Raw genomic sequence first — 15,146 nt, 5'->3', positions numbered from 1 at the left:
CATCAACTTTCCTGCTCCTCTGATGCTGCCTGGCCCGCTGTGCTCCTCCAGCTCCATACTGTGTTATACCACCTACCTATCTACAGTTTGAAATACATCTATTCACAACTAAATCTTTGCCTGGTATGACTCAGCCAATTTCAAACCTAAGAGACCATCATCTATTTAATGCCATCTGCTTCTATTTTCTGAGTAAGTCTTTTGTAGGGTACTTAATCAAATTCCTTTTGAAATTTCATATACATAACAGTGACTGCAGCCACCCACTTTGTTACACACTTAATGTACTTAAAGTCTTTGACAAAGCTTGTCTTTGACAAATCTATGTTAACTATTCTGAAATAACTCCACAGAAGCCGGTATCCTGTCACCCTTTATTTACATTGACATTGATCCAGCTTTCTCAAAGCTAGGTCTCAGAGATAGTGGAACCTCTGACACTCCTGTTCATATCTGTGATTAACAGTCGCAGTCAGGTAACTCATATTCTCTGATGTCCACCTGACAGCCCTTGTTACAATCAAGACGTATCCCTGATTAAGCCATGCCTCTTCAAGTGAAAATTGTCTTGAAAATGTCTCTGGTAGCCCCCCTACCACCACCCACCCCACACCCACCCCTCCCCAACGCCCCTGACATTAGACTGAATAGTCTGCATTTACTGCATGTACTGTGTGCCCATTTTGAACAGAAGTATAACATTTAAAGTCCTCTAGCAGTATCCTTACATTCAAGGAGGATTGAAGGATTATGGTCAGAGGATCTGTTGTTTCCACATTTCAGCAGCTTTCTTTCAGCTGTTCTTTCAGCAGCTAGCAGGTATTCCATTTGGATTGTATGATTTGATAACTTTGATTGCTGTCTGCCTTCTCCTTTCTGTCTTTCTACTTTCATCCGAATACAACATTACATTTTGATTGAGCTCAAAGCACAGTACAGAACACAAAATACATTATAGAGCTAAGTACAAGACAAATCAGATCAGTTTTACTTACAGGCTTGGAGGAGGGATCAGTCACATTAATATCATGACCGGTAAGAGTCCAATAAAATGAGGCAATGTCCAGACTGCTGTTTGCTATAGTGATTAGGTTTAACCAGGAGTTATACGTCAATTGATACTTTGTAGCATTTTCACCATAAACTACACCATCTGGCACGCTCTCTACAACCACAAATCTGAAAAAGCAATGCAATTTTCCATTAGATTTCTGTATTATGGAGTGTTTTGATCCATTAAGTACATTTACCTAGATCTCCTATGACCCAACATTTGACCACAGAGGCAAATAACCATTAACAATCCCTGGGAGCAACTCCAGCTCCAACCCACCCCTGACAGGACAATTAACTTGCAGAATAGGAACAGTTTTAGGCCTCTGAGACCTGCAGCTGAGTGTTAGTTCTTCAAGAATGAGGCCTTCATGGTGGTTGTGTGCTGTTGATGGAGAACAGCCAGAAAGCCCCACCTGACTGGTGTAGACTCAATGGGCTAAAGGGCCTTTTTCTGTGCGCCGGATCTCTATGAATTCCAACGTACTGAAGGAAAGCAAAGCTTGAAATCAGAAACTAGCACCTGTCCTTCTTTAGTGTCTGGCCTAAGGAACTCTGGGGACAGCGCACACTGTCAAAGGCTACCCCTACACATATGAATACATGAAAATAATGGACAGATAAAGACAACTGCCATAAAATTGAGCACCAGCTGATTCTTTTGATTTTCTTTTATTATTCATTAGTGGACAACTGTGTTTGTTGAGGAATATTCACCCATGGAATGTATGTAAAGCAACAGACACATAGCAGACATCAAATTCTAGTTCAGCTGTCATTGCATCTGTCTATCTATGTGATCTTGCTATTCACAATAATTTGTCTTTTATAGCTTGCATCTTCGAACTCAACATACAAGTAAGCAAGATGTCCCCATATTCAGTCTCTCACTTCAAAACAAAGGACTAGAGAATATGGCAAACCACAAAAAAAGAGTGCAATGGGTTGGAGAAGGACAGAAATAAAAAAGGTTGAATTAAACCTGAACAAAAAGGTGACAGATTGAATGTAATTTAGAAAAATGCCAAATGGCAAATTTTGGGGAAAGATTTTCAAGTGAAGATATGAAAGTTTTAACTTGGAGGACAGGATTGAAAAGGCCATACAGTATAGTTAATTCTAAGTTTCGTTTATAGGGGCATGAAATATAAAAGTAAGGAATTGATTTTGATTGTATACTTTATACAGAAACATAGAAAGGAAAATATGATATTTCAAAATCTTTGAAAGCTTTTGAGAGGATGAACTTCTTTTTCTATTAGTTAACAAATCAGTAATGGGCCATACGTTTTTACAATTGCTGAAAGAATAGAGAAGAATCTTAAAAGAGCATTGTTTTGCACAGGGTTATTGAAACATTAAACACAAGTGGTTACAGAGGCAAAGATTATAGGACTAATTTTCTTGACCTTTGACACCCCTTCAGTGAATATTGATTCTCCATGGACAAAGGGCAGAAAAATTGGAGCATAGCCCTGTTCTGAAAAGCTACCATTTCCTTTAAGTTCCATTTGCATTTCTGAAGAGAAGGAGGTATGGAATGGAGTCTGAGTAGCTCAACATTACTGTGGAATTCTGTACTCTCCTGGCTCAAAATGCAACAGTTCAGATCTACATTTGCACCCAATGTACCTTCCCATTTTCCTTGGACAGGTCCACATTAATGGGCAGAGACTCCAAAATCATCCAAAGCTCTGCAGGCTTTAGGTGTACTGATCTTGTCTAGTACTAGAACAGAAAGACACCAGGAAAACTGATCCTTTGAGATAAATAGATAGACACATAATTAAGATGGAGATGAAGAGAATTTATCCTCACAGAGAGTCATTTGTGGCCAGAATTCTCATCCACAGAGAACAGTGGAGTCTGTGACATGGAGTATATTTAGGAGTGAGTTAGATTTTTGATTGAAAAGAGTAATAGAGGGGGCAGACAGAACATGGATGAATTAAGGCCACAATCAGAATCAGCCATGATTTTATTGAGTGGCGGAGGTGGCTCAAGGGGTCAAATGGATTAGTCCTGCTCCTAATTTGTATGTTCTTACGCAATTGCACAAGAAACATGAGAGATCAGGAACTGATGTAGATATTAGAGTAGCTAGAACTGGTTAAAGAGCCTGCACAGGAGAAGGTGGAATGGCTAAATATCGTTTTTGTTCTGCAATCTTTATGATGACAGAAAAAGCTGACTTTTCTTTAGAAAGAAAAAGAGAAATTACTGGAGAAACTCAACAGGTCTGGCAGCATCTGTGCAGAGAAAGCAGAGTTAATATTAACTCAGTTCTGGAGAAGGGTCACCAAAATCGAAATGTTAACTCTGTTTTCCCTGCACAGATGCTAACAGGCCTGCTGAGTTTACCCAGCAATTTCTGTTTTTGTTCCAGAGTTTCAGCTTCTGCAGTTCCTTGTTTTAATTACATTTTCTACAGGTTTTGTTTTGATTTCATAGTTAACTTTCAGTTGGATACTCTTACCTACAGGGATCATCACAGGTTGTACTTTGCAGCTGTTTCCAAGCTTTCTCTTTGTCTGGTAAATCATCGATTAGTTTGCGAACTGATTGAATAAGTGCAAAGGTTGCCAGGCAAACAGTCATAAGTAATACAAAGACAACTGGTCCTTTCCACTGAGAAAGCAATCACAATACACAGATACCTTTTAAAAGCAGAAGCAAGTGAATAAAGAGAACTGCAATCAACCATCTGAAGTTTATTTTTTCTGTGTTTTTTCCCATTCTCTTACCTTGTTCTACAGTCATGTTGGTCAAACATTATTGCACGCCACTCAAGTATTAATGAGACCAAACATTTATTAATTTGTTTTGAATGCAGGGTGGAATAAAGACAAGAGCAAAGCAGGGTGGTACTCTACATTGTCTAAGCCTTTCCTTCATCTGCGCAGATCTCTGAGATCTGTCTGTGCCAGTGACATCTGAAACTGGAGGTCCATGCAACTGAGAGGGAATGTTAGTTGCATTGAAAGTTTGAAAAGAATATATACCCAAGTTTCATGTTGAAAATCCCGACCAAAATGAGCAGAGGAAAGGTTCAGTTAAAGAGAAATATAGAAATTGAAAGAGAACTGTGGAGGCAACAGAGCAGTAGAGAGATTTGGATGTTCATGCGCAGTGGAGCAGTAAAGGAGAGAGGTCTTAATGGTAATAATGCATCAACAATACAAATAATATTAATAGAAAATATTTAAAGACTCTGTGTCTGAATGCTCAAAGCATTCACAACAAGGTAGGTTAACTTGCAACTTAAAGAGAGATAAATGGTTTGGATCTAATGTCCTTTTGAGACATGGTGCACAATTAATTCGGGGGTGAGGGGGATGTGGGTAGGGGCTAGTCTACTAAACCCTTCTAACTGTTACTCCAGAAGTCCCATTAAACTCAATATTGGCTGCTGTCAGAACTGTAGCCAGTCTCAAATAATGCCTTTTAGATCCCCAAACCCCTGGTAAGTAAGGAGCTTATTAAATACTGCTCCCGCCTGCCATTTATATTTTGGGGCTGAGCTTGGGGATGGGTAGGAAGGTATCTTACATGTCCCAACCTCCTCTAAAGTCAAGCCCATAGTGATAAATTGTCTAAGGTTAGAAAATAAATGCTCCATTATATTATACATTATATTTAGAAATGATAGACAGAATGGAAAAGGAAGAGGAGTAGCCCTGATAGTAAAGGATGCAATAGGAAAAGAAATGAGAAAGGGTCTTGGCTCAGAGGATCAGGAAGTAGAAGCAGTGTGGGCTAGATTTTATTGCTCCCCCAGAAGCAGACTTACAGGCCGGGGATCCTCAAAAATTCCATGGCACCAGATCTGTCCACAGCCCCACCACAATTTTACCAGTGACAGGGAAGGTACAGGCAGTTGCCAAATTATGGGCCTCAAAAGGCCATTATCTCACTGCTGCTAAGATTTAACCAGTCACATGGTTTTGGGCTTAGAGTTATGCCTACAGTTAGGATTAAAAATAAGGTATCAATCTGATGAAGCTACACAACAAACGAGCTGTGTGACAAACAGCATAAGCAGCAAGTGATAGATAGAGTTAAGCAAATCCACAATAAATGAATCAGATCGAAGCTCTGCAGTCCCACCACATCCAGTCATGAATGCTGGTGAACAATTAGATGATAACAAGACCAGGTAGATCCTCAAATATCCCCATTCACAATGATGGGGGAGACCTGCACATCAGTGCAAAAGATAAGGCTGAAGCAACAGTCTTCAGATAGAAGTGCCAAGTGGATGAACCATCTAGCCTCCCACTGGGGTCTCTGGCATCACAGAAGCCAGTCTTTAGCCAATTTGATTCACTCCACAAGATATCAAGAAGCAGTTGAAGCCCTTAGATACTGCAAAAATAATGGGAGATCTGACAATTTCAACAATTGTACTCAATACTAATGCTTCACAACTTGCTGTATCCCCTGGCAAGCCATCCCAATACAGCTACAATACTGACATCTACCCAATAAGGTGGATAATTGCCCAAATGTGCCCTGTACACAGGAACAAAGGACAAATCCAACAGTCAACTACCATCCCATCAGTGTACTCTTGATCATCAATAAAGTGTTAGAAAATGTCATTCTCAAATACTGACAAACAACACTCAACAATGATCTGGTCACTGACACTCAGGATGGGTTACACCAGGCACCCTTAGCTCCTGATCTCAGTACAGGCTTGCTCAAATATGGACAACTGAGCTAAAGTACAAGGGGGAAATGAGCGTAACTACCCTTGACATCATTTCCACATTTTACCAAATGAGACATCAAAGAGCTCTAACAAAACTGGAGTCATTGGAATTGGGAAAAGTCTTTATTGTTGGAGCTATACCAGCCACATAGGAAGATGGTTGTGGTTGTTGGATGCCAGGCATCTCACCTTCAGACCATCTCTGCAGGAGTTCACCAGAGTAGTATCCTACACCTAAACATCTTCAGCTACTTCATCAATTACCTTCCGTCCATCATAAGGTCAGACTTTAGCATTTTCTTTGATAATTGTCCAATGCTCACCACCAGTCCTCCTTTTCCAAAAGCAGCAAGACTGTGTAATATTCAGGTTTGGGATGATAAATGGGAAGTAACATTCGTGCCTCATTAGTGTTAGGTAATAGTCATCTCCATGACCAGAATCCAATCATCATGCCTCAACATACAAAGGTAGTGTCATCACAGAAATACCCACTATTGACATTCTAGGTGTTGCCATTGACCAGAAAATGAACTGGACTAGTCACATGAATGCTATGTCCTTAAGAGCAAGTTAGAGTTCAGGCACTTTGCTGAGAGTAACTCATCTTCAGACTCCTCAAAACCTGCCCACTATGTGCAAGGCACAAATCAGGAGTGTGGTGGAATACTCACAATTTGCCTGGATGAGTGCAGCTCCAACAACACTCAAGAAGCCCAAAATCATCCTGGACAAAGCAGCCTGCTTGATCAGCACTCCAACTAATACCTTCAATATTTACTCTCTGCACCACTGTTGCACAGTGGTAGCAATGTGTACCATACATCGGTCAAGAGGACCTGTCAGAGGGAAATATCAAGAGGACTGCTCAGAAGTGTAAAATGATCTGTCAAAAGTGGCAAGAGGACATGAAAAAAGCTCCGAGAAAGGGACTGTTAAACTGTCAAGGCATTTCAAACTCGTGACCTTTTGAATCTTTGAAAAAAATGTCTGGTGCCTTTAAAATAATGAATGTTTTTTTTTATTTCAATCTATCTGTCTATTTGGGTTTTTGACCCTGAGGCCTTCCTTTACTGGATTACTCCTGCATGACCTGTTTTCACAATCATCCATCATCACAATGAGATGCCTTCCATTTAGGTTTTATGAACAGCTCTAATCAGTTATAGACTCACTGAAGTGCAAGAAGAAAGAAATTACAATGTTAGCTTTCTTGTTTTGATAAGGGATTGTGCACTTGAATGAAATATCTGTCATTGTAAGGCTTTATTTTGTTGAAAGAATATAAACGTTTTATGAATGAGACTTTTTTTTTGATACTGCAATGTCAAAATCGGACATATACTTTATTTTATAGACCTTTAACTTATCTCTGCATGGATCCTGGGCCCTGTCATGGTGATTGTTAGGTGAATTATTATGGTAATGTGATTGTGGTTTTGTTTGGAAGGATTGATTTTGCATGAGTTAGCATTATAAAGGGCAGAGGGATATAGATTGGTCTGGAAATTATTAGGGGCCATGGGTGATGGACAAATGGACATAGATTGGGATGGAATGTGTGAGATGCAATGCAGAGTGGTGGGTGGGCATAGGTTGGCATGGAGAGTGTGGGGTCCTGGGGTCAGCAGAGGGGCTAAATTGGCATGGAGGCAAAGAGTGACCATGGCTTGATATAGATGGTGCATGGGGTGTGTGTGTGTATGTGTGTGTGTGTGTGTGTGTGTGTGTGTGTGTGTGGGGAATTAGGAGTATTCGATGGAAGGACGTTTCAGGTTCTTGTTTTTTTTATTTTAAACTTAACACAGTGTCAATAGACCAAGTCAAATCTCCTGTGCAGCCCACCTCCTCAGTTACCAGCCTCCACTTTCATTCTGAAGTAGTTTGGCCTGTATCTCAGGGAATCCCATCACCTGGAGTGAAAGTCCGACTTTCGGGCCATTCTTAACCTCGATCAGGTTTGCAGAGCTGGCAAATGTCTCTACTCTTCCCTGTCAACCCAGGAAGCAAAATTCAGGCCTCCCTATTATCACAATGGAGCTTTCATTAGCCCTGGTAATTGTCAAATAATAGGGTGCCTCCAAATTTTGGTCATGCATGTGGGACCGGAAAAGCCTAGGCATGGAAACAAAGCCAAGTACATTAAAAACAAAAAGCTTTCCTGTTAATCCGTCAGGTTATTACAATATCAAATAACTGACATTCAAACAATGAAAGTTCTACTCTATTTTGTAAACATCTATCAGACTCTTAAAATAACAGTGTATGATATAGGCCTTGTACTCTTACCCATTTGTGCCTGCATTTCTTACGACTTTTAATATACGGCGTATGTGAGATTTGATGCTCTAGGTTTCTCAGGGGCTTCATCTGTAAAGCAAAAAAGGTCAAATGTTTCAGCAATGCGGTATATTTATGTTTTTCTAATACAAGCAAGGACACAAACAAAAGAGCTCTCTGTCACTATAAGGAAAAACTATATTCCACCATTGAAAGTATTGTCTTCATGGTTCTGTCAAATATTTCAATTTTATTCCACCTCTCAGAAACAGAAGGGCTATGCTGTCCTCTATCACCAGGTGGCAGGTTGGTGCCATAAAGTATATCAGACAAAAATCTCCCAACAGGTCGAAAAAGGCCTAAGTTTTCACCTGGTTTAATGGTACTAACATATTTAAAATGAACACGTTACTCAATCATCACTATTACCCATAAGACCTGGTATCAACAGTCTATTCCTGATAAATTGAAGTTGCTTAATCTAAAATTTTGTCATATATATATTTAAATATGTTTTCATTATCCTGTAAACTCAATTTCAGACAGTAGAAATTTTACTCACTGAGGAAAATCATACATGAAAAATGTTTCAATTGTCATTGTCAACATTTTAATTGGTTTATCAAGCAATGTTTGGCCAATTACAACTACCGTGAATTTTCCTATTGTAACATTTTCCATTCTGAGCTATTGACATAAGATTTTGTTGGTAAAACAAAATAAGAACAAGTATAGTTATTCTGTTCAGGGCGGCATGGTGGCGCAGTGTTTAGCACTGCTGCCTCACGGCACCAGGGACCCAGGTTCGATTCCACCCTTGGGTGACTGTCTGTGTGGAGTTTGTACTTTCTCCCTGTGTCTGTGTGGGTTTCCCCTAGGTGCTCCAATTTTTTCCCACAATCCAAAGATATGCAGGTTAGGTGGATTGGTCATGCTAAATTGTATGTGGTGTTCAGGGATGTGTAGATTAGGTGCTTTATAGGGGGATGAGTCTGGGTGGGATGCTCTGATGGTTGGTGTGGACTTGATGGGCCAAAGGGCCTGTTTCCACACTGTAGGGACTCTATGAGTGTGCACCATACAGAAGATAATAATAAACCTGTAACATTAATCACAGTGAGTCAAAGGAAATATTGTAATGTTAAATATATTCCAGATTTCTTAAATACAAATCTTAAATGCTGGTTAATCTGACACATATTTTCCCATTAGTATCATGACTAAATATAGGGTTCATGTAAATTTGGATTAGAGATTAGAGGACATTAGAACATTTAGATAAATTCAGTGCCTATTTTAAAATCATTTTGATATACATTGATTTATTTCACAATTACAAAATCTGAGTGTTTTGAGCTGCAGACAAATAGAAATGCTTGGGCTTTTTCTGCTGCACAAGCTAAGGCGCAAACCTGAGATGCTATCACTGATGCTAGGTTGCAATTACACTTTGACATGTTCAAATAAACACTTACCACTCTGAATGCAGACAGGAGAATTTATAAAGGAAAAAGTGACAAAATTACCATAAAAATGTATGAACATAAAATAAAATTTTGTAGATGGGAAGCATCGATAAAGTTTTTAGACGCTTAGAATAGTTACAGCACAAATGAAGACATTTTGCTCCTTGAGTCCGTAAATTAACTGGTTGACGTTTAATTTAAAAAAAAACACATATGTTATGGATAGCTTGTAAAGGATTTATGAAATGAACCAAGGGAGCCATCAAGAATCATGTAGTGGAGTGCATTAAATTTCAATAGAAAATAAAACCACAATTTAGTCAGCATAGTGGCTAGCAGGAGGTCTAAGAATTTAAGAATTGGCTGTCCAAAACGATCACCAAATTGACTGAGATAGCCAGGAGTGGCTAGAAATCCAAATGGAGGAATCAGAGAAAGTCAGTTACAGTAGAAAATAAAGCAAGGTTGCAAAATTCAATCCATAAATGTTGCTTAGAATCATAGAGAGAGGCATCGCCCATTCTGGCTGGACTGATGCACGTCCCAAAAGCTGAAGGTAGCTGAGCACCAAACCATCAACTAAACAATTCTTAGCCAATGAATCTTAAAATCTTTTGTTGAAATTGTAATATAGCTACATTCTACTTATGTGTCATATTCCAGCTGAATATATTGTGAAATAAAAATGAACTCCAGTTAACTGTAGCCCAAAAATAATGCTTCTTATGGGAAATGAAACAAGGCATAAATATTATCTGGGGAAATCTGGGCAAGCGACATGGGAGTGGGACTAGTTAAATTGCGCTTGCTGAGAGATGGGATGGCTCAATGGAACAAATAGCCTCTTTATGTGCTTTAACCATCCCATAATTCTGTATCTGATCCAGGCATCTTCCTCAAGAGATTTGTTGTTGCATATACTCATAAGGTAATGGCTTCAGCCATTCCCTAGTGTTTAATAGTTAATGCAAAACTTATACTAGATGCTTAGGATTGCACATGGAGATAAACTGATGACAGAAGAGAACGGGAACAAAGTACTGTGGAAGTCAGGTATCAAAAGAACATGAAATCATAAGAATGGCTGAAAGACTGCTGTTACAACCCAGCTTCTTCATTTCTAATAGTAAACAATAAAATTGAAGTATCAATTTTCTTTCTAGCAGAAAGAACTCCTTTGATTGCCTTTATGTCGAAATCTATGTTTGGAGTTCTGAGATGAGTTTTCCCAGTATTATCAGTTGAATATATACTGATTGTTGCAGCAGTGCGAGGAGATTTGCTACACCATCCATATACCCATTTAAAATTTTATTATAAGATTATGAAAGATCTATTAAGACCTTAGGTGGCACAGTGGCTCAGCGGTTAGTGCTGGAACCTTACAGCACCAAGGGCCTGGGTTCAATTCTACCTGTATCTACATGGGTTTCCTCCAGGTGCTCCAGTTTCCTTCCACAGTCCAAAGATGTGCAAGTTAGGCAAATTAGCCATAGGAAATACAGGGTTACAGGAATATGTTGGGTGAGTGTGTCTGTGCAGGATGTCCTTTAGAGGCTTGGTGTGGACTCAATGGGCTGAGTGGCCTGCTTCCACACTGTAGGGATTCTATGATGTTACTTTTTGTTTCTGGCCAGTTTAAATAACGTGCAAATAAAATATTGGTTACTATAGTTAAGAATTAGATGCCACTTGTGTTTCTTATGCTCTGTAATTGTATTCATTGTGAATTAGTTTGACCTTATCTTTAACCTGAACCACTTGATGTAGCAGCATAAAATATTTTTAGTCTTGCAGTAAACTGGATTGCATTGCAGAAGATTCAGTAATCTCTGCTGTAAAATACTAAGGTTATCGAGCAACTGAATTGCATATGAAAATTAGGATAAAGGATTATTAGGGTTCGAACATGAACGTCTTCAAACTATGTGTTAAATCAATGCAGAGATTTAACACAATTTGTTGATTTTCTTGCAGGCTGAAGGGATTAATAGTAGCAAAAATGAAATCATGCTTTTTACTTTCCCTAACAGTTTCTTTTTGCCAATTTTCTCCCCATGCCTTGGCTCTTTTTTCGGATATGATTCAAAGTTCTCTATTTTCCCTTAATACATCACCAAATTAGCCATTATTTCATCACTTTTAGCAGAATATTCAATTTTTATGAGTTATTCATAATTGCCATCTCTTTAAGTAAATGGTTAAAAGAACATGGAATCCAATCTGGGTATTTGCAACCAATTGCCCATTTCACTCCAAGAGGAAAGAGTAACTGGTAAGACATGTGATAAATAATGAACAAAGTATTGCTGACCATCTTGCTGTAGTACGGTAGTGACCTTGTATTTGTAAACATTAGGGGCTATCACTATTTTGGAGAAATAGCCAATGAGAGCTTAACCGTGTTTCGTCATATGCACGTGATGCAAATTTTGCAACTTTGTGAAATTGGTTAAATATTTCAATAGAAAATAGAGAGAAAATACTTTGCTGGCAATCTTGAAATAGCAACTTTAGAACTAAAATAAACTATGTAGGGACATGCAGCCTTCTTGTTTGCAGTACTCCAGAACGTGCAGTGCCAATGCTATTTGCCATTTGATACATAATAGGTCCTAAATATTTTTTGACTGTAGGTCAAATTTTCTACTTGTTTTTAAGTAGAAACACCGAGCCAACTCGATATTTTATTTAACTCCCTTTCAGCAACAGGAATCCTCTGCTTTAATCTACACAGCAAATGTAGAAACATAAATAAGGTTTAACAAAAAAAAATGCTTCAGGACGATAATGTTCCCAACACGTTTGTTGACTAACTTCTTCCCCTTGCTGAATCTGTCTGTCTGTCTCTCTCCTCTCAAGTCTCTGACCACCAACTCCAAAAGCTTTCAGCTCTCTTCCAGATATTAGTCCCATTCTCCCACTCACTTTCTGTTCTACAAATCCATCTTCTTATGTAGTCTTAGACCTTCACTTCTCTAAGCAAACCCGTGGAATACATGTTGTCTTTAAAACTAAAGGTGAACTCAAAGTTCTAAGAAATAAGAAAATCTGCCTACCTTGTGACATGCACTTTCAAAGCAAAACTCTGGGGTGGAAATGAAGTCTGTGATTCTTCGTTGCAAATATGAGAACTCCTATAAATTCTGAACCTCTCCATGAGAATGTAGAAATGGAAATAGTAGAGACATACAAACAGCAAAACTTGTACTGCTTGTGGAGGACAGAGATTTAGAAATCTAACGGCTCTGGAACAGTGCCTCAGGATGAGTCAGTGCCTTCAAGACACCAAATTAGCAAATAGAGCTCCAAACTGTTACATAAAGAATAAGAAATGCCTGAGTCTGAATTACATGCTGAATGGATTCTAACAATAAAGTGAAATATCTACACATAAGATAGGACATTCAAAATAGAAACTTTTTATATACAGTACGCAGATTCTTAATTGGCCAGAGAAAGCAGATGTAAAACCATCCTTTAAAAAATCCAAAGGATGTGGATTCATTTCCAAGGAAACTTGTAGGAAAAATATCAGCAAACACTCCTTTATACCGAAGACTAATAACTGAAATGTATTCCCTAAGATCACTTGAGACGAGGGTAAAGGATGTAAAGGGTAAAAACCCTGTAAATATAGTACCTTAAGGATAAAAATAGGCTCAGCAGCCTTCTTACCAATCCACCATGAACAGCATAGTTAAAGCACAATATGGATTCACAAGTGCACACATTCCATCCAGTCACAGGCTCCTAGATTTTGTTTACATCTTTTAGAACTTGCTTGTTATAAGCGTAACATTGCTATTTTCTAATCCAGCTGTTCAGCTATGCTGTGGCCTGTGGTTGGATTTGGAAGGTACTGTTTCTTACAAAATGTTGGCATTGGACCCATGTTATAATGTCAGCACACTGGAAGGGTTATGGATTTAGGGTTAGGTTTTCATTTCAAAACAACACTATGAGGTAATTTTTGAAAGGCTTTGCTGCTGGCATGGAGCTTCATCAAACACAATCAGGTACTATCCAATCATCCTGATTATCTAACCAACAATCTCTGATCAGGAGGCTCTGAATCAGCAGCTGAATCTCAGCTAGTCTCATGTTTTATGAAGGAAAAAAGATAATGGATAAAACATTGCAAAACATGGGGAAGTGCGTACTCTGGAAGGAATATTGCCAGGAAAGGTGGTAATATGTGGAATTCATGGTTAAAAGAATAGTTTTCCATTGTATAAAGTGAGTTTGGAGAGTCTGGTGAAAAGTGGTGAAGTGGTGGTCAGAGTAATAGATAAAATCTCTGTTCCGGAGATACAGTTTATCCATGAAAATGATATAGCTGGATCACAGGTGGGAGTGATGCCTACTGTGGTTGAAAGGCCAGTGGGAAATCAGGCAACTGAGATGTTACAAGAAGTATATCCTGGGATTTTTCCTTCCTGGACAAAGTGGATATTTTTAGTTGAAAGAAGTTGGTTGAATTGCAACAAAGAAATGAGAAAATAAAGCTGTTGTAGCAAAAAGCATACACCGAAGATGAATCTGAGAGTATGCCAGAATGTTACTATCTCAAAAATTAAGTCTTGATGAAGAAATGGAGACAATTACATATTCAGGCAAATGAAAAATTGGCAGACGTTTATCAAGTTGAATTACCAGTGGGCTATAGAAAGGAGGTGTTGCAGATAGGACATGCAGTGCTACCAGTAGATTCAAGAACAGTTTCTTCCCTGCTGTTATTAGACTTATGAATGAACTACTCATATATTAGAGTTGATCTTTCTCTGCACCTTCTCTGTAGTGTAACACTATATTCTGCATTATGTTCTCTTACCCTGATGTACTTATGTAATGTACGAGATGTTTGGTTAGCACACAAAACAATACTTTCACTGCATCTCAGTACATGTGACAATAATAAATCAAATCAATGTACCAGTATGAGGTCATTTGGGAGTAAGGAAAGCTCAAGGCAAAACACAAAAACATTCTTACTGACCTGGACTACATAGAGATGTGGTTGACTTTTGCTGGACATGTCACACATTTCAGGTAATAGGAAAACCTCTGGCAGTGACAAAACCAGCACTGTTAGTATGTATTCCGGTATTTGAGGGACCTTTTATAATTGCATAGGACCCCTCCCCAAAACAAAATGTGAGAAGTAATATTTGTTGACCATAATGGATGTGTCTATTGGATTTCCAGAAGTCATTCCATTATGCAATATCACAGCTAAAAGGATTGTAGAAGAGTTACGTAATTTTTTCACTAAATACAGACTACCCAGAGACATACAATCAGATCAAGGGTCAAATTTTGCATCAAAATTATTCAAGGAAGTTATAGATTGCTTAGGAATAAAACATTTTAAATCAACTACATACTATCCATAATCACAAGGAGCGTTAGAATGGTGCCATCAAACTTTGAAGACCATTTTGAGGGCTTATAGTCAAGACTATCCAGAAGATTGGAATAGAGGAATTCTATATCACCTAGTCCATTCAGTCCAATTGAATTAGTTTTCAGAATGAGGTGAGAGGATGACTTAAATTAATTAAGGAAATATTGGTAAGTCAGTGTTCAAAGACTACATATTTGGGACTATGTGTCAAATTTTAGAGAAAGAT

At 38.5% G+C, this 15,146-nt stretch overlaps 1 protein-coding gene across 2 annotated transcripts in view; it reads right to left on the bottom strand.

Annotated features, from left to right (window-relative positions):
• Nucleotides 1-15,146, bottom strand: part of LOC109934649 (5'-3' exonuclease PLD3-like) — a 58,952-nt gene that overhangs the window by 28,786 nt on the left and 15,020 nt on the right. For both annotated transcript variants that reach the window (XM_048600048.1, XM_048600049.1), the window contains 3 exons: nt 8,057-8,137; nt 3,530-3,681; nt 996-1,179 (listed from right to left, as the gene is read on the bottom strand). In XM_048600048.1, coding sequence (XP_048456005.1) covers nt 996-1,179; nt 3,530-3,681; nt 8,057-8,137 — 417 coding nt within the window. The remainder of the gene's footprint in view (nt 1-995; nt 1,180-3,529; nt 3,682-8,056; nt 8,138-15,146) is intronic.

This window comes from Rhincodon typus, chromosome 8 (genome assembly GCF_021869965.1).
Source record: "Rhincodon typus isolate 14 chromosome 8, sRhiTyp1.1, whole genome shotgun sequence".
Lineage (NCBI taxonomy): Eukaryota > Metazoa > Chordata > Chondrichthyes > Orectolobiformes > Rhincodontidae > Rhincodon > Rhincodon typus.
This window is presented reverse-complemented; position numbering and strand designations above follow the sequence as displayed.